This window comes from Camelus ferus, chromosome 15 (genome assembly GCF_009834535.1).
Source record: "Camelus ferus isolate YT-003-E chromosome 15, BCGSAC_Cfer_1.0, whole genome shotgun sequence".
Classification (NCBI taxonomy): Eukaryota; Metazoa; Chordata; class Mammalia; order Artiodactyla; family Camelidae; genus Camelus; species Camelus ferus.
In genome coordinates this window covers 5,279,480-5,301,784 of record NC_045710.1, presented here as the reverse complement: position 1 = coordinate 5,301,784, position 22,305 = coordinate 5,279,480, and the positions used below count along the sequence as shown (strand labels likewise).

The window sequence follows — 22,305 nt, the reverse complement described above, 5'->3', positions numbered from 1 at the left end:
TGGTGGGTGACATTTTGCAGTGATACTGGGAGGCAGATATTTTTCCTGTCTTGTAACTGGGGACCTAAAGCTGGGAGAGGTTAAAAACCTTGCCTGGGTGTTAGAGCAGAAATTTGAACTCCGGTCTAATAACAAAGCCAGTTACTGTAGCCTTCCCACCTATGCCTTCTGCCTCTCCGGTGATGTGTAAGAACTCAGTTTGCAGACATTCGGGTGGTTCTGAGGGACGATCATGAGTGTGTAGCGTGAGAGGAAAACTTTGTGGTCATTTGGTACAGCTCCCTCATGTTTACAGATGAGGAAATTATCAAGTGGTCATATTATTACAAATAACGTTTGTGCTACATAGAATGGTTTGCCTTCAGCCCACTTTTAGCTTCATTTTACCTTCGTCTTAGCTCAGGCTGCTGTGACAAAGGGCCGTAGACTGGGTGGCTTATAGACAGCAGAATGTATGCCTCACGGTTCTGAAGCCTGGACGTCCACGATCAGGGTGCGGGCGTAGCCGGGTTCTGGTGAGCTCGCTCTTCCAAGTTACAGACAGCCGGCTGCCCCTCGCGTCCTCGTGTGGCAGAGAGCGGGGGAGGACGGGGGCTCTCCCATGGCTTCTGTAAGGGCACTAATCCTGCCGGGAGGGCTCCACCGCCACGCCCTCATCTAACCCTAATTACCTCCTGTGTGCTGCACCTCCTTGTACCAGCTCTGTGTCCGGGAGGGTTTTGATATATGATCTGGGGGGACACAAACGTTCCGTCCCTAACAGTCCTCTTCCTCTGGGCCACCTTCTGGCCAGCAGAACCCAGTGTTTCATCATTAGACCTCTTAAGTGCTAATGTCCACCTTGAATAGAAACTGCCTCCCAGCCCGCTGCTCCTCAGGTCCCACCGACGTCTCATCTGCTGGGGGTGCTGGTGCCCGCGCTCTGCTGCCAGGAGCCCCCAGCTCCACGCCTCTGCACTCGGGACACAGGTTCAGCCTCTCTGTCCACCCGCCACCACTGGGGGCGTGGCAGGGTCCAGGGAGGACCGTGTGGTCACAGGGCAGGGGCTCCGGCCACACCCGGCTTTAGCACTGGGCCAAGAAGGTGGTTCTTCCTGACCCTGCTCGCAAGTCCAGATCCCTCTTGTCCGTGAACCCTCAGCACTAGAAACCTGGTGCTCTTTCCTCCAGGACCTGTAGGCACTACTCAGACTTCAAAGCAGCCAGTGTGTCTTCCAGACACTCGGTCTTCAGTCCTTCTCTCCTTCCCAGAGGAGGGAGGGTGGGGCTGAAGGTTCCAGGCTTCTCAGCATGGCTTGGTCTTTCTGGTCACTAGCCCCATCCTGAAGCCATCCAGGAGCCACCCAGAGTCACCACGAGAAACAAAGACTTGTATCACCCAGGAAATTCCGAGAAATTTAGGATCTCTGTGTTAGGAACGTGGGCCAATGATCATATATATATATATTTCTCACTATGCCACAGTCAGAAAGCAAACAGCTGTGAACCACAGCAAGTTTAAGAAACAGGAAGTGCCAATATCTTAGAAGTCCCTCGTGTGTCTCTCCTGGAAGTGCTCCCCCTACTGTGATAATCATTTCCTTGTTTACCTTTATGTTCTTACACTTATGTCCGTGTCCTTGAACAGGTTTACCTGGCATTCTGATCTCCTATGGATAAAACCATAGTGTTTACCCTTGACTTACCTTACCTCTTTCGTTAAACACCGTCCGAGGTTTACCCCTGGTGATGTATGTAGTTGTAATTCGTTACTTTTCACTACAGAAGAGTATTCTGTTACATGAATATGTCTCACATAATCTATTTACCTTACTGGGTGTTGGGTAGTTTCCAACTTTGGTTGCAAGGTTTGTATGACTGTGTGTTACCTGTCTCCTGTTGGACGTGTGCAAGAGGTTGGACTGTTGATTACAAATTTCTAGATTTGAGTTATTTTTAGAAACGTGGTTTTTGTGATTAGAAGAAAATCGCAGAAAGAAAAATCTCTTTTGATTTATTGCATCTGTAAACCTTCCCGGGGTAAGTCTATGTCTGGATGGCTGTGACAATCCTGACACCTTACCCAAGGTCTCATGAGTGGGAGTGAGTGACCACTGTGAGCACAAGAGATTGTCATTTGAAACAGACTAAAATCGGGACCTTTTATTCTGGAGTGATGCGAGGAGAAACCAGCTGTGATCCCCGGCCCCGGCGTGCTGGGTGTGACAGGGAGCACGTGCCACACGCCCCAGAACTCCGACCTGCCCGTCCTCCAGCACCAGCTGAGCATTCCTCCCAGATGTCGGGGTCGCCCCATGGGCACAGCTCAAAACCAGCCCCCGATCCGGCTCTCCCGGCTGTGTTTTCCTCCTTGTCGCTGGCGCCATAAGTATCTCCGTCACTCAGGCTCAGAAACGGGGTTGTCTTTGCTTCCTCTCTCCCATTCCCTCACCCATCAGTCACCACGCTCTGAGCTCTTCTCTGTAGTGTCTCTCCAGACCGTCCCCTTGGGTCCCTCCCCCTTGAATCTGGCCCCCGTCACCTGCCTGCCACCTCCTCACCTCCTCCTCCTTACCTGCACATCACGCCAGTGGGGCCTCTGAAAATGCAGAGTTCAATTCCTGCTTAATAGAGGTGACGACCCTCCCGTCACTCCAAGGATCCAGTTCTAGTCATCTCTGATGGACGTTTGGGGCCCTTCAAAATAGGTCCCCATTTATTCCTGCACAGATTGATTTCTAAGTTAAGGCTGTCCACTTGCCTAGTTTCCCCCGAATGTTACCAAGATCTTCAGGAAACTAAATTCACAGGTGGTTGTCATTTTTGTGAGCCTGTCTTCACTTCCGCCCATGCCGGGGAGCATGGTCTTTTCTTCCTCACGCTGTGCCTTCTTGGCACAATATCTTCTGCTGAAATACACTTGTCTGGGTTATCCCTTAAAGCTAAGAAACTTACCACAACCCAAGGGAGTGTCCACGTGTACCTTCGTGCCTGCAGCCACGGCCATGACCAAGGTACCAGGTCAAGGGTCAAATCTGAACATGGTGTGTAGCAACTTAACAGAATTTATTACTGAAAAAAACTGTAATAAGTTGAAAAATAATGGAATCTCAAAAATTTTAGAAATATTTAATGAATGATAAGCAATGAAAATGTTATTCACAGTCATGCTTTTTAAAATTTTTATTTATTTATTATTTGTTTACTTGTCTTTTCTCTTTGGGGTGGGAGGTAATTAGGTTTGTTTGTTTGTTTTTTTTTTTTTTCAATGGAGGGACTGGGGATTGAGCCCAGGACCTTGTGCATGCTAGGCACGCGCTCTACCACTGAGCTACACATTATGCCATATGCCCCTATGGCATAATTTATGGAAACACAAGAGTCCTGAGCTTAGCAACATACAGAAGAATAAAAGCTTAAAAGATTCAAATGTAACACCCTTAATTTGAAAATTAAAAATTGGACTCAGAATGTTTTCCAGCACGTTGCAACTTGTTTTGGCTTGTGGCAGCATTAATCTCAACATTGTCTAAATTAATCTTGGTCTGGCAGCCTTAAAAAATAGAAGAATGTATCATGCATTGGCTTAAAAGGAATTACCATTATTTGGAGCAAAGAATGTCAAAGATTATGTGAAGTCAAATTGTCACGTAAAATGTAAATATATAAAGAGGGATTTAATTGGAAGGAAATGACCTCACAGGTGAGAGGGTGGCCGGGAAAATTGCACCCTGAATAGAAGATGCTGACGACTGGCCACTCACACGATGATGAAAAAGGTAAGAGCTGTGACCTCAGCGGTGGGACAAGGGCTGCCGAAACAGTTAACTTTTGAGAGCAAATCACATGTTCTCAAGGACAGCTTGACACGAGGTAAGATTTAAAATCTGTACCAGGAATTCGAGTGGCAAGTGGAGAAATCAAAGGCTTAGCATTTGTTCTGGTTTTTCAGTGGAATCTGGACAAAAATAGCGTGGATTTGAGGGAAACAGTAATTGCTGATGAAAGGTGGTGTTTTCTCTGTGACCCAGGAACAAAGTGTCAAAGTTTGCACTGGAAAATTACATTCCCAGTATCCCCAAAAGTGCACACGTCAAAACCACACATGAGAGGTGCGTTGCATTGTCCCTCTACGGTCTGCGGAACGGTTCAAAGCCAGAGGTCGCGAGTCCCTCCACCTCATTCGTGTCATCCACACATGTTGATGGACCATCAGATAATTCACAAGGTGGAGGGCTGGACAGGGTTTGCAAGGCCTCACCTCAGCCAGGGCCCGGCTGAAAGGGGCTTTCTGAGAAACAGTTTCGGACCAAAACCTGCCACCAGATTTATCCCTCAGTTCAGCCTTTCCCTTGGGATGCTCTGCGGGCTGTTCAGGTGAGGGTGCTAACAGGTGTTACACGAAAAACTGGATTTGTGGTCCTACAAGTTTAGAAAGTCCAATCAAATAGGTTTTTTTCTTCCATAATTTATTAGAACTTCCAAGGTATATTTTGAAACTCCAAGAAGAGAAAGTGGTGTGCAGTCTCTTCCAATTACATCCCACCCTGAATCCTTTTTCCCCAGAGCGACGTGTAGGACAGTATTCCATAGAACTTCCTGTAAAGCAACTCGTTTAATTAAAGCCTTTCCTCCAAGTGACTTTTGAAAATATCAGTAAAGCAAATCCACCATTGAGCAGGTTGGAAAAACAATGAGGTTCCTGCTTAAGTGATTCCAGAGGAGGGGAGCCACCCCAGGCTTGTGTTTAGCGTGTAAGACACTCATTGGGTTCAGTCTCTGTACTTGCACGTTCTGTTGACTAGTTACTTTGCTGCCAGTTAAGAACAGGAGAACGGACACTTGCATCTCTTTCTTCTCCATCGTGATGCATCAGCCTGCAGGAATGAAGCCCGCAGGAAGCGAGATGACAGCAAGGGACGGGACTCAACAAATACTGTCACTAGAAAGCCAAGGGAGGCGTGCGGTGACTTAGCAGAGAAACAAGCTCTCCCCTGGGCGCTTGCCAAGGGGCTCCTACAGAGAGGAGAGTTGCTGTGCAGGGTCCTCAAATGCCCTCAAAGGGCTCTGGGAGCCCCAGGGGTGCCCCCTAGAGGCAGAGGTGAAAGCGGGATGAAAAATGGAAGTTTGGCTACAGGTCTTCGCAAGGCCATCGAGAGCCCCCTTCTTCTTTTGTTCCCTAAAACCTTTTCTGGGGAACTGTTCAAGCCCAGTGATTTCCAGTCCTTTGCTACCAAAAAATGGAAGCGAGATGGAATCGAGTTGTCATGGGATAGAGTACTAAAAATAAAGTTTGATAATGAATTGCTATGTAATTTCTAGCATATAACTTGGAAGAAGTTGAAAGAATGCATGACATTGCTCCTTCAAAACAGCTTCCAATTCCATCTACTTATTTATGTGAGCGAGGTTTCTTGGCACTTAAATCTATACAAATAAAAATACCGGGATTAAAACGCATGCTGATCTCTGGCTCGCTCTACAGAAAGTAATATTCATCCACGGATACTCAAAATAATTGAAAAACAGTCTTCCCTGTCTCCTTAAGAAATTTATTTCCTGTTAAACATTATCTTAATGTTTATAAAAGTGTTTCAGTGTTGAAGAATGGTTTGTGATAACTGGAAACAAAATATTTATAACTTTAATATATATGTGCATATATATATGTTCTTTTTGCAGAAAGGCATACTAGGGTAATGAATGAATGATTTTCAAATGCAAACACATTACATTAGGATAAAATTTTGTGGCTGAAGTGGAATAGGAACATTAGTTGAGAGAGAAAAAGAAACAACGTGAAATTTCTTCACCAAGAAGAAATGATTCTGGTATTTTATTATTTAAAAACTCTTTTGTGCATGTCCTTTATTTATTTGGTGGGGGGAGGTAATTAGATTTATTTGTTTATTTATTCTTAGAAGAGGTACTGGGGACTGAACCCAGGACCTCCTGCACACTAAGCATGCGCTCTACCACTCGAGCTATACCCTCCCCTCCCTCTGTTCTTTTATTTTAAATGTGGGTGATCAAGGCTATCAAATTGTGCTGATACTCCAGGAGATGCCCTTAAGAGAATAATATAATGGTTTTGGGTGAAACTTTATTTTGCAGCCTTTTAAACTTGTAACAAAAATGTTCGATGGCAACTCAAAGACGTGTGAGCAGGTATTTGGTTTTTCAAAATCCTTTAAGGATGTTATATCAAAAGAGTATTTGGAGATCGTAATTTCTAGCCTGCGTGATGTCTGACCTTTGCAGACCATGCTCAGGTTATCAATTGCTATGTAAGAAATCACCCCAAACTGACTGGCAAAAACAGCAACAATGATATATGTGCATTTCATAAATATTTCTCTTACTGTTCCAGGGCTGACTGGGCTCAGCTCAGTGTTCCTGCTTAGGGTCTTGTGTGCAGCTCTGGTCAGATGGTGGCAGGGCTCTCTCACGTGTCTGATGGGTGGTGTGCTACGAGCTGGGAAGGAAGCTGACGGTGGCCACCCCTAATCACCGTCCGTCTCTGCGGCTTGGGCTTCGTCACAAAAAGGCAGCCACACACACACCAAGGCTGACTGTCCTGAGACTGAGAGAGAGGACGGGGCAGAAGTTGTACCGTCTTTTATGACCTAGCCGTGGAGTTCACAGAGCATCCCTTCTGCTGGCTTCACCACTCAGGTGCAAGGGCAGGAGACAGACCCCACCTCGTACTGCCGGAGTAGCAAGGTTCCAGGAGAGCACGGGGACCGGAAATATTTGTGCAGTCAGTTTTGGAAAATACCAGCAGTCACAGTCTCCACTACAGGGAGACAGGAGACAAATACACAGCCTCCTATGATTCCATCGTGGCAGAAGACGGGTGGGAAACAGCTCTGCTCCATGCTGGCTCATCCCAGCCTGACTTGGGAGCGCTGGTCACCTTCCAGGGCAGGGGGAGAACTGCAGAAGCATGAAGGAGCCGCAAGCATCTCTCGCTTTGCTTCCAGTGAGGCTGAGAGCTCGTTCCTGCCCACGCCCAGGGTCAAAGCCTCGCAGCCTCCCTCCTCTTCCACAGGCTTTTCAGAAGCTCTGTTCTCCACGCAGCGCCCCTGAGGTTCGTGTGGGGCAGGAAACTCTCGGTTGAAAAATATTTGAAATCAAGTAGATACTTTCTCTCAGCGCTGAAGCTTTCAACACACTTTTCGTCTGTAACCGCCTCCATTTTTTCTTCTCTCTCCAGAATGCTTTTCTTCATTGGGAAATGTCAGTTAAAATTTACACCCTTACTATAGTGAAAAAGATGTAAAAAATAGAAGTGGCTTTCTTTTCAGACACTGTCACTATCTCTCTCTTGCATATGGCCTCCAGTAAGAGTTGGGTTTTTTTTTTTTCCCTCTTCTAGTTCACTGATGGTTTGGCTATGGCATCTCAGAAAACTTGGGCTCTTGCCTATAACTAAGGATGTAAAGGCCTTACACAGAAAATGTTGAAGTGTATAAAAATCTTCAATATGTACTATTTTCAGATTGCGTATCAACACAAGGCTTAGGATTCAGGCCCTTTGTCTTTATCAGATGCTACACAAAGCTACCCTCTTTCTATGTATAAATGTGTGGGATTGGCCCACGGGCCACGTTCAGCATTTCCACAATGTTAGTCCTTTTATCCACGTCAACCAGTCACTTGGACTTGAAGGGTGTCATTTTCAATGGTGAGACTGAAGAACGCTGTCAATTGTGTATCTGTTTCCAATAATTAAACATTTCCCCCAAACAAGCTGTATACATATTATAGCTGGGCAGGGGGAGGGAAGAACTGAATTTTATCCTTGGCCATTCCATTTATTGATAGAATAATCATTTCAAGCCCAAAACTTTTAATAGTATGGTGTTCTATCTACCTATCTATCTATCTAGTCTTTCAGATATGCCAAATTATCCTTCCCATTGTAAAAGTGGAAATATTATTTATCTCAGTTCAAGGTTCTTCTTATAACCAAGTATTAAATCAGCTGGGAGTAACGTTTGGGAAAGGTAAAATGGTCTAAGGAGTTATGATGTTCTGTGATGTGTGGTTACTTAATATGCTATTTTTTCTTCAGTTAAAAAAAACCATGTCAATTGTGGTCTTGTTAATAAGTTTAGAATATATTGGCTATCACTAAAACAGACATGTGTAAGCCACTGACACCTAGACATCTTATCAGCCAGAGGAAATGCCAGCATAGTTCCTAAATTGAGAGTTTTAGTGACACAGCAAGATATGCCTGGAGGAGTTACACAGCCAAAATTATCGCTGCCATTTCCACCAAATGTTTCCAAAGAGCTTCTAAAATGGTGCCCGCGGTAGGAAGTTGGCTGTTTCCTCCCCGTGGGACCTCTGGATCAGCGTCTGCTCACTGGGGGTCCCTTTATTTTCACCAAGAATTGGGACACCCTGGCTGGCCCCGATCCCATCCCACCCCATAAGCCAACATTCTTCATCAAAAGACCTTGTGTAGCCAGCCTCCAAGATGGCCCTAGTGGCCCCCACCCCCTGGTGTTCACACCCCACACCCTTGTGGTCCCCATGCCATGTGCCAGGGTTGGTCTGTGAGTGACAGTGGTGGGATGTCAATTCCCGGACTTGGGTAGTGAGACTGTAGCTTTTGTCTTGGACAGCGCCTCTCCGCCTTGCTCCAGGGGAAGCCAGCTGCCCGGCTGTGAGCAGCCCTAGGGAGAGGCCCTCCTGGTCTCCGGCCACCAGCTGGTGAGGGGCAGAGGCCCACCAGCCACCACGTGAGGGAGTCTGGAAGCCCATTCTCCAGCATAATCAGCCTTGGGTTGAGGGACCTCGATCCAGAGCCGCCAGTAAAGCCGCCCAGCAAAGCCGCCCAGCAAAGCCGCTCCCGATTCCTGACCCTCAGAAACTGAGCAAGGTGATCAATGCTTTCTGTCTTAAGCTACTAAGTTTTGGGGTGCTCAGTTACACAGAAATAGAGAAACAACACATAACTAAGAGTCTGCTTTAAATGCAGGACTCGGCGAGCCTTGGGGGTGTCTCCTCCGAGCCATCTGGGCTCATGTCATCCAGGGACGTGAAGGGGTTGGACCAAATCTACCAGCCAGAGTCTGGTCAGGACCTTTAACAGGGACATTACAATTGTTAACAAGGTGTGACGTGTTAAGCAGGCAATTGGAAAATTGGAAGAAGAACTCTAAGATGTCACAGAGGTCGTGATGGCAGGGCTGAGGGCACGCGGGAGGAAGGCTGGACTCTGCTGGAATTAACACTCAGACGCTGGGAGGAGGGGACGCTGCTCACTGGTGTGGAAGACGCTCTCCTGGGTCCCTCTGGGCTGATGCTGGAGTCTCAGGGAGGGGAGAGGTGGGCAGGCTCTTCCACAGTTGGAAATCTGCAAACTGGAACCAGATGCCCCGCAGGAAGGCCAGGGTGAAGATGCGCTGGGGTGGGGCCTCAGGGAGCCCCAGGGAGCCTCTGGAAGGGCAGCTCCTGCACGTGGTGGCCCTCTGTCAGCTGGCCATCTGACCCTGCAGAGCTGCCACCGCAGAGGATGGAGCAGAGACACAGTAAGTCAACACCTGGCTCTCCTTGCAGCCTCTCTCGCCTTCCCCTATAATGCAGTTTACTTGTTTCTGTCTGTCTCTCAGTGCTGCAACTCACGCTCCCAGGGCAGGGATCCTGGTGTCTGCGGCACCTGGACCCACAGCATTTGGGTTGTTTCCAAACACTGACTCGAAAAGTAATGCCACGTCTATGAGCTTGGAGCATACACGATGTCATACTTTTGCTAGCGTGAACTTGGGATACAGTCCTAGGAAAGGGACAGCTGAGTGAAAGAGGAAATATGTATATGATGTTGCTGGATATTGTCCAATTCCTCCACCTCGGGACTGTACCATTTTATTATCAACAGTATTCAAGATGGTTTCCTACACAGTCTTGTCAACCCAGCGTTCGGCCACTTCTTCCGTCCATCTGCTCGGGGAGAACTGGCATCTCAGGTGGTTTCCATCTGCACTTAGTCTGAGTGAAACTGGCTACCTTCTTGTCCATGTCCAAGGCCATTGCATTACTTCACCTGGGAACTCTGCCTTGTGTTGCTGAAGTTTCCCTTAAGTCTTAGGACATATGTGCGTGTGGCCTGTCAGCTTGACTAATAAAGGCTTTTCTACTATTTAGACCTGTCCAAAGTTCAAGTCGCCTGCTCCCTGCGATGCCCTCCCCTCCATTGCCACAACCTTCTGGAAAGTCTGTCCTCTGTGTGGGGTCTTCTCTTTCCAGCCTCTGTGTCTCCTGCCTCGATTCCCTATTTGTGACATCTTTATCTCTTATGCTGTGTTCTGCCTTATTTCCTCAGGTCTATCTCCTGGTTCTCTCTCTAGTAGCTTAAAAAAAATTTTTTTTATTGTGGTAAAATACACACAATATAAAATTTACCATCTTAACTACAATTAAGTGTCCAGTTCAGTGGTAACAAAGTTCATTCATGTTGTGCAACCATCAACACCACTCATCTTCAGAACTTTCATCTTGCAGAACTGAAACCTTTTACCTATTAAACAATAACTCTTTCTTTCCCCCTCCCCCACCCCCTGGCACCCACCTCCTACTTTCTGTCTCTGCGATTTTGACTATATCGTAAGGCCTGCATATAAATGGAATCATAGAGGATTTGTCTGTGTCTGGCTTATTTCACTTAGCATAACGTCCTCAGGAGTCACCCATGTTGTAGCACATGCCAGAATTTCCTTCCTTCTTCAGGCTGAGTAACGTTGCATTGTGTGTATAGACCACATTTTGCTTTCTATTCATCTGTCATTGGACACGTGTATTGTTTCCATGTTTTAGCTATTGTGAATAATACTGCTGTGCACACAGGCATGCAAATCTCTCTTTGAGACTCTGTTTCAATTCTTTTGGGTGTATACCCAAAAGTGGAATTGCTGGAATATATGGTAACTCTATTTGTAAATTTTTGCTGCCCTGTCTTTCACAGCAGCTGTATCATTTTACATTCTCACTAACAGTGCACAAGATTTCCAACTTTGCTACATCTTCCCCAGCATTTGCTATTTTCTGGTTTTTGTGGGATTTTTTTTGACAGGAGTCATTCTAATGGATATGAAATGATATCTCATCATGATTTTGATTTGCATGTCCTTAATGATTAGTGATATTGACCATCTTTTCAAGTTTTATTGGCCATTCATGTATTTTCTTTGGACAAAACTCTATTGAAGTCTTCTGCCTGTTTTTGAATTGGGTTGCTTGGGTTTTATTTTTTTATTTTTTTCTTTGTTATTAAGTTTTAGGAGTCCTTTGTATGTGTTGGATATTGATCGTTTATCAGTTGTATGATTTGCAAATATTTTCTCCCATTCTGTAGGTTGCTTTTTCACTCTGTTGATATTGTCCATTGGTGCACAAAGTTTTAAATTTTCATGAAGTCCAATTTGTCTATTTTTATTTTTGCCCGTGTCTTTGGTGTCATGTCCACGAAATCACTGCTGCCTCCAGTGTTGTGAAGCTTATGCCATGTTTTCTTCTAAGAGTTTTACCTCTTGCGTTTTTATGTCTTTAATGCATTTTGAGTTAATTTGTGTACATAGCGTTAAGTAAGGGTCCACTTCATTCTTTCACATATGAATATCCAGTTGCCTCAGCACCATTTGTTGTAAAGCCTGTCCTCTCCCTGTTGAATGGTCTTGGCATCCTTGTTGAAAATCATTTGACCCCACATGTGAGGGTTTATGACTGGGTTCTCTAGTCTATTCCATTGATCAGTATGCATGAACTCATGCCAATACCACAATGTTTTGATTACTGTAACTTTATAGTAAATTTTGAAATCAGGAACTATAAGGTCTCCAATTTTGTCCTTCTTTTTCAAGATTATTTTAACTTAAGAGTCCCTTAAGATTCCATATAAATTTTACAATGAATTTTTCTATTTCTGCAAAAAAAAAAAAAATGTGATTTAACAGGGATTGCATTGAATCTGTAGATTGCTTTGGGTGGTACTTTCATTTCAATAATATTATGTTTTCCAATTCATGAGCATGGGATATCTTTCCATTTAAAAAAAATGTCTTCTTTAATTACTTTAGCAGTGTTTTTTACTTTTAATCGTACAAGTCTTTTGCCTCCTTGGTTAAGTTAATTCCTAACTATTTTATTTTATTTTTGATGTTATTGTAGATGGAATTGTTTTCTTAATTTCCTTTCCAAATTGTTCATTGTTAGTGTATAGAGATGCTCCAGTAGTTTTTAATCTGGGTTTTAACTTTTGCATTAAGTTTTCAGTTAATAACTGTATATAACATATCCTGTGATTTTCTTATATTTTTAAATTCATTCTTTGATTTCTTTAATCATTTTAGTCATCTTCATCCTTTATAGTTCTTTGGTTTCTAATCTTTCTCTTAATTGTATCTACTGATTCTCTCATGGCCAATTTTTTTCAGTGGTTTGACACTTTTTTAAAATTGTAAACTAACTTTCTGCAAGACATTCAATGTGAGTGTGGTCTGTATGGAGGGCTTTTGTCTCCAGAAAAGTTTTGCATTTGCTACTGCCAACCCCCTCCCCAAGGGGCATCACCAGCCAGGGCCCCATTTTTGTGTTAATTTCTCAGCATTAGAATTTCTCCAACTAACTAGGTCATGTATATTTGAACCTCCATTCCCCATGAAGGCAGATCTACAGCTATGAAATTTCAAGGGAGATGTTTCTTTCCCAGCCTGAGCTCAGGCTGACAAATAGACCTACTTAGAATCTTCCTGGGCTAGTGAGTAATTTTTCAGTCTTTACTTGAGCTGGGATTGCAGACCTTCAAGGGTTCTGCATGGCCATCTCGGTTGCAACTTTCTGCCTCACGTGGTTGCAAAACCTTGTTTTCCATTCCTGTTGGGCCAATGTCCTTAACTTGCTGGGACTGGCGCCCTCAGCCAGGACCCCCCCCACCCGAATGTGCACCCTACCCTCACTCTGACTCCATCCTCTCTCCATGTGTCCTTTGCAGGGTCCCCTGACATTCTTGCGACCTCAGGTCAGCACTCCTCAGCGTGCCTACTTCAGTAGCTGGCACTAAACACAATGCCTGCTGCTAAGCTGCTCAACAGATCTTGCCGCCTCTGTCTCAGATTATCTTTATGATGAAATAGAAAGACATTCAAAGCCTCCGCAGAACCATCTTCCAGAAAGACACTCAGAGCTGGGAGGCACCTTTCCAGTATCAGAGCGCATGAGGAAGGGGGGGGAGGTGAGCGGGGATGAGGCTATCAGACCATTTGGGCCGTCCTGGGGCTGTGTGCTCACCCTGTGAAGAGAGAGCCTCGTAAACGATTATCCTTGAATTGAAAAAAGCTCAAGAGACAGCTTTTTATGGACAAGAATGCTATCTTGTATTAAAATTCCGTATCTTAGTCCTCTACTCAGAAGCCCCTTTTCCGTTTTGGGGAGGTGATGGATTGTCCTCTGCCTTCCGTGTGCTCTTGGTCTCTCGCGCCACATCTCTGAGTCCAGCTTCTGTAGGATGGAGGGACCACATGTCTGCCCCACTCTGAGGATTTATCCATGGCTTTGAGAACTAAAATTAAATGTAAACTGACCTACATATTTACTGTTAGAGGTTAGCGTGACCTTGATTCCAAACTTAGATAAGAACAGCACAAGAAAAGAAACCACATCTCCATTTCATTCTCAAAAATTCCAAGCAACATATTGACTAACAGAACCCAGCAGAATCTATACAAAGTAATAATACATCATGTTCAGGCAGGATTTATTGTAGAAATGCAAGCGTAGTTCACATCAGAAAAATCGGGGTAATACACCAGAGAAAAATCATGTCAATGAATATAGTAAAACAATTTTACCAAATTCACCCCCAAATTATGATTTTGAATTCTCACCACCCCTCCAACAATTGAAGAATTCTTTTCTAAAATTGTTAAAGACTATATATTACAACAGAATCCTAAAGCCAGGTCATGTATAACGGAGAAAGTCTGACCTTTCGCATCAAGGTCTGGACTAAGACAAGGATGTCCACCCTCACTCACCCCTCCCTATTCCTGTAACACAACGTCGGAGGGCCTGGTTAAGGTTTATAAGCCGTTTTGGAAAAAATAAAATTAAAAACTTAAGGAAAGAGATAAGAAAACGTTATGGCTTTCACTTGACCTCACAATTCATTTCTCCTCAATCCGGTTACAATCTTTTGAGGCCGGGGTTGGTGTCTAAGACTTTTATTAAAATCCAGGACAGCACCTAGTGTCGCGTTGGTGGTAGACAGTAGTTTGCAAAGGGGAATACTATCCAAGCTATGAAGCAGCAAAGATGAAATAAGGTATGTGGAGACAACTGTCCACACGCTGGAGGAGTAATCTTTCATGACATCGCCATTCGTTTTCTCCCTAACTCTCTCCAGCTGAATAACTCCGATTCCAAGCTCCCAAGTCCCCGGCCCACGAGGACCCCGCTCTTGCGCCGCCTTCCTCGCTCCGGCCAGCAGGTGGCGCCCGGCCTCCACCAGCCGGACCCGAAGGGCCGCTCGGGCTCCGCCGCGAAGTCTCTTCCGAAAGGCGCCTCTTCCCCTTGACTCTGCTGCTACTCTAGGTCGTCGCCCCAAACTTGCAAACGGTCCCTGGCTCCCAGTGACAGTGCAGGTGCTCGAAAGGGCTCCGCCCCGCCCGCACAGCTTCCCCGGCAAAGCCAAGGAGACTTTGCGCAAGACCCTCCTCCCGGGCCAGATCCTTTCGCCCATCTGAGCCCACCTCGCGGGTCACCGAGGCTGGGGGCGACCAGAGGCTGGCGTCTGCGCCCCTCTGCCCCGCTGTCCCCGGAGAAAAGGACGGGGCGGGGGTTGGGCAGCAACCTGGCCACACACTTCTCGTCCTCACCCCACCGGTGTCCAGCCCCGCGCAGGGTGGCCCGTCGTGCAGGGCTCTGGAGGGGCTGACGACAGGTGGACGGACGTCAAGTGACAGCCTAGAAGAGCAGCCTGGGTCGGGATGACTGGCTCCGCCAACGCAGCCAGAGCCCGCTTCCCTGGGGGTATGATGAACAACAACGACAGCCCTCGGCAGTGCGCCTGGATCAAAGCATGGGCTCACCTGCAGACTAGGATGATGTCCGGGGACGGGTGATGGGCAGAGCTGCCCTGGCAGGCTGCAAGACCCCCGCCCTGGAAGGAGGGTCTGGGGTCGGGACCCCCGCAGAGGAAGCAGAAACCTGGCCAGGTCTGAGCTGAGATTCCCAGGCTACCTCTCCCCGACAAATCTCCACCCCACCACCCCGTGCTGGGTGGCTGGGTGGTGATGGATTCCGTGTCAAGGCCGGAAACGCCGCAGCCACCGGGGCAGACTCGGTGGCGCCACCCAAACACCTGCTCGACTAAGCCTCAGAAAGTGGCCCCAGGTGAGACCTCTTTGCCTGCCTGTCCCGTCCTCCCCCCCTTCCTTCGCCAGTGCCCATCCACCTCAGACCAGCCTTCCAGAACCTCCCACACCCTCCCACTCACACCCCTGGGGAGGTGTCTTCCAATCTGAGGATACAAATATATGCACATATCTGAGTTTTAAGCACATACCTATATTATAAACTACATATTTTAAAGCAGGGTCCAAATATCGCCACAGAACGGCTGCAATGGAAACTGATCCTTTTTCTGACTCCCTCCCCCTTATCCTTCCCTGGGCAGGCCATGGCCCAGTCAGCGCAGTCAACGGTGAAGGGGGATTTCATTCATAGCCACCCGTCTCAGAAGGCCAGCAGGTTGAAGACCTTCTCCGGGAGGCTGGGTGAGCTACAGGTGGAGAAGGTACAGGGAGGGTGTGCAGAGGCCCCGAGCTCAGAGCCATATTACAGCTTAATTTCCAGGACAAATAGTCACTTGGGGCAAACAGTAACACCGAGGGATTTTTTGCCCTTCCTCTAAATCTTTAATTAGTTCCAGAATTCTGTGGGGCCGTTTCTCGTTGGATTGACAGCAGTTGTATTTACTCCAGGAGTGTCTTGATGTCTGCTCAGACAGGTAGTCCTTCCAGAGTCCAGTTTATTTGAATGATCTAACTCCTAGGCGTCGCCACCACAGCAACTTTCTGGTTTGAAACTCAGCCCCAGGGCAGAGAAACTACTCTTTCCTTACTGGACTAAGAGAAACTTGGTTTACGGACTCCCCAGCCCTAGTCGGCTCTCCTCGGAAGCAGCCGCAGCCCTGTGCCCCCAAGTGCTGGCCCTGCCCGCAAATCATCTGATGAAGTGTTTCTCTGCACACAGGTTCCAAGACTTAAGAGGGTGGTGGAAGGAATGGGCGAGAAAGGGCTAAGTAAAATGGTGAGACAGAGAGAGAAAGCGAGTGCACAAGACAAGTCTTAAAAACCATTCAGAATTCAGGTATTGACTTCAGACATGTTTTATTATAGCCTTATACAGTCTACATAAATTTGAACTTGTATTTATTTGGGTTCAGTTATAACATAGCATAATAAAAATCAAAGCACTGGTCCTCTGAAATAAAGCAGGCAATCACCATTCAATAAACACACTTGATTTATTTTGTATAAAAGGGTTAAGTTTACAACTAAACTTTTATGAAAAGTTTAGCATGAATACATCATTACGCTTTGTAAGCAGAAATATTCATCTCTGCCACTGTACAAGGAAACTCTAGTCAAAGAGTTCACAAGGTTTCACTCAATATATATATATTTATATATAAATATATACACAGCATTCAGTAGGCTTGCGTCAAAAAGGTAATTTCTGACCGAAAGACTTCATTTAAGTAACTGAATACTGGGTCCTTCTGGTATTCACGCTCCACCTTTGAAAAAAGGCAAAGTCTGCTTCAATTGGGCAATTCCTTGTGATTTTAACATTTTCGCTCCCCATGGTGGGAATAGTATATAAAGAAAACCTTCCAACTGCAGAAAGGGCATTTAAAAGTCTTTTTCATAAATAACTAATATCACAGTCCAGGTCAGAGAACACCCTGGGGAACTTGATCACTTAGTTTTCCTTCCATTTTTAAAAAAGGTCCATTCGACTTAGCCTTGTCCTCCTTGTGAAATGGTTGAAAAATAAGTTCAGCGCCTTAAAAGAGCCCGTGGATTTGTTGTTGTTGTTGTGCAAAGAGAAAAAAAAAAAGTCATGAACACCTGCAAAAGATCGGGAGAGAAAGGATTGTTTAGGAGATTGTAACCTAAGGGCAGAGGCGGGCAGACTGGCGCCAGGAGGAAGCCGCAGTTTGAACATTTAACCAAACACTCAAACGTTGGGCAAACCCTGGCGTCCAGATGCAACACACACACTCGGCCTCCACAGCGCAAATTAAACATGAAAATAGCAGAGACTCAGGGGAAAAACTTCCCAGCGCAATCTCCTATTTGGATCTCCAACGGAGTGCTCGCAGGCGCCAGTCTGCTTCTTGTAACAATTATTTGATTGAAAACAGCCCTTTAGTTAACAGATAGGGAAGTCGGAATCCCACATCACAGGGTCTGGGGCACAGGGCAGCAATGCTTGGCTAGCCGAATCCCAGAGGGCTGGAGTTTCAGGGAAGGAGGATCCCTATGGAATTTGCGGCGATAAGATTAATTACACGGAGGTTAGTACCTCGTAGTACCAGAGCGATCGCAGGAAACAGCCGGGGCATGTTACATGCGCACAGAAGCCAGTACTCATTTCCCTCGGCCACCTTCATACTAAGTTACTAACATCATTTTTTTTTTAAAGGAAAATGTTCTGTGATCTTGAGTAACAGAAACTAGATGCCCCTTCATGTCCAGTACACGTAAACAATGCACTACGTGTAATACAACAAAATACACATTCAGTTATGAAGCCCCAAATCTTACAGATCCTCAAGTACACACACGCGCACGCACACACACTCCAAGCGGCAGTTCAACCGGCGGCACAAACACTCACCATTTATTCAGCCACAGAGCGCTTTGCTGTCATTTGACATTAACTCAGAAGGGAATTCAGAAGCCTGCGAGAGAAAGGTGATAAAAGGCATGATGTTAGACAACCTTAAGGAGAAAGAGCCTCTATTTCTGTTTTTTAAGTAGTCCACAGAACAGCAAGTTTATGCTAAATTCGGACTCAAAGACTCATTAACATGTCAGAACTTATCAGTCATTTCACGCACGACTCAATCTACAACAGATTTATTAATTTTTTTTAAAAGATAAAGTTAATTATCTCATCTGTAAGTCACCGTCTACGGCCGCCTTGACAATGGGTCTGCCGCCCAGGCGATCGCGGGGATGCACGGGAGCGAGCGGGGCACCGGGAGTAGGTCTTACCTGCAAGGACAGGATGCTGATGTCCGTGTTTAGGGTGGTCAGCGGCGTCCTGGACGCCTGGCTCTGCCCGGGTCTCTGGTGGTGCAGGCTGACAATAGTGGGGTGCGAGTCCAGGGCGATCTGCAGGTCCAAGATGTAGTCGATGACGTGCTGCAGGATTTCCATCTTGCTCACCTTCTTGTTCTGGGGGATGCTGGGCACCAGCTCCTTGAGCTTGGAGTAGCAGTCGTTCATGTTGTAGAGCAGGCTCATCGGGTCGTCCACCGGGGTTTTGCTCCGGGAGATGCCCAGGCTGTGGTCCGAAAGGCTGTTTTTCCTAACGGACCTCACTGGACTGAAGGCTTTCATGCTGAGCGCGGGGAAGGAGAGACCGGGAGGAGGGAGCGGACTGCCCTAGAGCTCAGGCCGCCGCCGCCGCCGCTACCGCCACCGCCGCCGCCTACGGAGCCTACGGAGCCTACGAAGCCTCCTGCGCTGGTAACCAGGCTCGGCTCAGAATGAAGCTGAGAGCCGGGCCGGGCTGCTTTTATCTGTGCTCGCCCAGGCCACACGATCCGGCTTCCCTGCGTCCTTATTGGTGGAAGGCGGCGCGTCCATCAGGCCGGGAGGGCGCCCCTATTGGTGGGCGCGGACGCGGGGCGAGCGCTCGGTCCTTCCGCGTTCGCAGCCAATCCCCGCGGAGTGGGCGGGGCGGGCGCGAGCCCAGCTGTGGTGGTAAATAGAATACAGTAAGCCAGGGTCCGGAGGGGAGCGGCGGGGAGCGGCGGGGAGCGGCGGGGAGCGGCGGGGAGGGGGCGGTGGGGTGGGCAGAGAAGCAGGGGAGGGGAGGAGGGGGCAGGGTAGGGGAGGCGGGAGACCTCGGGGAATCTAAATGTGCATCTCAATTTTAATCCCAATGGCGGGGCAGGACCTTTGCCCTAAGGTGTCCACCGAGGACGAAGCTTTCTACACCTTGGAGCTTTCAGCATCCCTAAAGTCACAGCCAAACGGGCAAGGTCTGCACAGCAGAGGGAGAGCCACCATCGTTCCCTACTACCCACCGAATGTCATCAAGATAGCATTTCTGAAGAAAGTGAAAACGCAAATAAGTTTGCCACGGACAAGTGACGTTTGTAGAGTGAGTTCGGTTTCTTAAAATAAGGAAAAGCTTTGTAAAACAAAAATAAAAACAAAAACAAAAACAAATACCCGTGTGCGCATTCGGTGGCAGGTTTAGTGTGGGATCTTGCTAACCCGGAGCAATGCAGGAGGCATTATTGTAAACTCGGTAAAACGAGTCCATATTGGAAACCGTGCTGATCGCTAAGGAGCTCTGAGGCAGGACGCTCTCCGGGTTCCTTTTCTAGAACAGGGAAGGGCTATTATAATGATGCTGTTAATCGGAAATCATTAGGGGAATTTGCATGTTGAAAGTGTATTTGCATACACTGCCCTTGAGAGGCTGCCCCTCTGTGCTTTGCAGTGTAGGTGGCAAAGTAATGTGATTAATTATGCACAAATCGTGATTTCTGGTGTCACATTCCAGCACCTACTGTATTTTTAAAGCTTTGTGACAGGTAGGTGGCCCCAGCCATTGGTCGACAGCTTCACACTATTAAAAGAAAATTCTGTCATGTACTAGGTTTGGAATCTTTTCAGCGCTAGTCCTGGACGGAGCTTCAGGTTGTGTTTTGTTCTGTTTTGTTTTCTTTTTCTATAAATCTTTAAGAACTCATTCCTATGGTCTCAATAAAGAAAAAGTTTGCAGTTATTTACTGAAATCCCTTTCAGTTAATTCACACAGAATTCTAGCTTAACTGAAGATCACAGTAAATTAGTGGTATGTTTTGAAAATCTTATTTCTCTAGAATGCAATAAACTAGAAAATCTGATAAAATATTTGTAAATATCTTGTTTACTTTTAGTCTCAATCTCTACCTTCTTTGCATTTCGGAAAGAGGAAGGGGGCAGAACCGAAGAAAAAGCAAAGCTTAATAATGGGGAAAGAGTGTTTTTTTCCTTCAATTAATGATTCATTCCTCAGCTGGTGGGCTGGCTGGTCTCTGACACTGGCTGCGGCCATGTGCCTGCCCCAGGGCCTCCCTTTAAGGGAGGAAGAGTTGGTGGCGCTGGGGTGGATGTCACTTTCAGAAAATCCCACCGCTTTGGGTTGGAGGATGGAAGTGGACGGTATCCCGACCAGCAGAGAAATCTGCTCAGGGCCTGGCCCCACTCATGTTGCCTGCAACTCTGCTCCTGACAGTATTCGATTAACAGCCTCTCCTCTGATATTAAGTCTGGAAATGATTTCATCCCCGAGTCCCCCACAGTTCGAGCCTTTTGATGTACTTTGTGTGCATGTGTTTCTGTCACATACGTGCCACAGTGGAACAGATTTTGTTTTGACACTATTTTGGTTCATGATGTTATACTTTGACTATTTTACAATAATAGCCAATGTAAACAAACATCTTTGGGTTTCTCAAATTATTACTTGTGATTCTTGGACATTGCAGCCCTGCGATACTGACGCATTCCGAGCTTTTTCCAAGGACACCGTATGTGAACGTCCGTGCCAGCCTCATTATCCCTACAGCCAGGCTCTGGGCTGGTTCCTAATGAGCCTTGTGCAGTATTACTTCACACACTCGCAAAGTTGATTAAGGCAGTGCCTTCTCCCATGATCATTTTTGTACCCTGATGTAGTAAAACTGCTAAATATGGTGAAAGTTTTCTGGTGTTTCTTTCTTTAGCTGCCATGTCAGAGTCCAGTCAGCCTGTGTTGAATTCGATTCCACTGGCACGCTACCCAGTTCCACATTCATTTAAAGATAATTTTTAAGGGGACGATGAAGCCCTATAAATTAATGATTTAAAAAGGGCCTGAGTTACTAGTATGTCTGTCTCAGCAAGCCCAATACTAAATTACCTTTACAAATATGTTTTCATTCGCAAACTGGTGTTGGAGCATTTTCGGGGTGGGTTACAAGGGGTTTGCATTTGAGGCCACTAAAGTTCAAATGCTCCCAGCTGCAGAAAGGGCCCTGGATTCGAGATCCGTAGGTGGTGGGAAGGTGTGAATGGCTTCCGGTGGGGCTGGGGGGCGGGGTGGCGATGTAGTTCTCCCCCCCCATTTAAAGCCACACGCTGCCCTGGAAGTTCCCCTAACCTGGTTCCAGGGCTCGCTCGCTCACTCACTCGGTCTCCACCCCAGGCCCAGGTCTCCACCCCAGGCCCGGGCGTCCGTTCCCAGCGCGTCCAGCAGCTCGCTGTAATCAGAAGCAGCTCCGGGCCAGGCGCGCCAGGCCGGCCGGGCGGCCTTTGCAATCCCCGCGTGATGCAACTGGGGGCGGGAGGAGCCTGCGGGGTGTGGGTGGGTGGGTGGGCGGGGGAGGGGGGGTCTCAAGGTCCTCCCTGCACATCTGGCGCAATTGGGAGCGCTCGCCTTTCTTCCCCCCGGTTTTGTTCTCACAGCTGTGTCCATTCCGTCCGTGACCCCCCGAGTGATCCCTGACAGGTGATGAATTGGCGGCGGCGGCGGCGGCGCGCGGGCCAGGCCGCTGCGGGGCCGGAGCCGGAGCCCCGGAGCAGACTCTCTGGCGCCAGGCGCGTGACGCCGCCCATTCACGCCGCCCTGCAGCCTTGTCCTCGCGGCGCCGCTCAGGCGGCTGCCATGGCAACCGCGCCGTCACTCAGCGCGCGCGCCCAGCTGATCAATGCCTGCGAGGCCCGGCCGTCCCAGGCTCGCCCGGGCCCGGCCACCCGGCCGCCCGGCCCGCGCGCACCTGCAGCCGCTGCACGTCTTAAGTTTCGAGCGATCTGGGGGAAGGAGGACCGAGAAGAAAAGAAAAGGGGGGTTGGGGAGAGAAGAAAAAAAGCCGGGAGAGGGAGAAGAAAGAAATCTTCCTTGTGCAGAAGGAGGCGTAATGTGGCTTAAGAGGTTGCTAAAGCAAAAGGTTTTGCTTTATTTTATTTGTTTTTGCAACCGAGGCGTTCAGGGTGGGGCTGGCGCGAGGGAAGGGCGGATGGGGAGAAGGTGACTGACTGTCTTAGG

At 47.4% G+C, this 22,305-nt stretch overlaps 1 protein-coding gene and 1 long non-coding RNA gene across 2 annotated transcripts; one reads left to right on the top strand and one right to left on the bottom strand.

The window, feature by feature from the left end:
• Positions 1 to 16,359: 16,359 nt before the first annotated feature.
• Positions 16,360 to 18,769, bottom strand: ID2 (inhibitor of DNA binding 2). Its single transcript, XM_006191842.2, has 3 exons — positions 18,273 to 18,769; positions 17,893 to 17,956; positions 16,360 to 17,120 (listed from the first exon to the last, which is right to left on the bottom strand). The coding sequence occupies exons 1-2, from the start codon at positions 18,618 to 18,620 to the stop codon at positions 17,900 to 17,902; spliced, it is 405 nt and encodes a 134-aa protein (XP_006191904.1). The 5' UTR covers positions 18,621 to 18,769; the 3' UTR covers positions 16,360 to 17,120; positions 17,893 to 17,899.
• Positions 18,770 to 18,870: 101 nt separating this feature from the next.
• LOC116668875 lies at positions 18,871 to 19,457 on the top strand. Its single transcript, XR_004326101.1, has 2 exons — positions 18,871 to 19,000; positions 19,180 to 19,457. It is a non-coding gene; the product is annotated as an uncharacterized LOC116668875 (long non-coding RNA).
• The last annotated feature ends 2,848 nt before the right edge of the window (positions 19,458 to 22,305 follow it).

What these genes read in the sequence shown, in the direction of transcription:
- ID2 (XM_006191842.2), bottom strand. Translation starts at nt 18,620, where the DNA reads ATGAAAGCCTTCAGTCCAGTGAGGTCCGTTAGGAAAAACAGCCTTTCG. An exon ending in TCAGCATCCTGTCCTTGCAG is followed by an intron (nt 17,957 to 18,272) that starts GTAAGACCTACT and finishes TTTCTCTCGCAG; the next exon opens with GCTTCTGAATTCCCTTCTGA.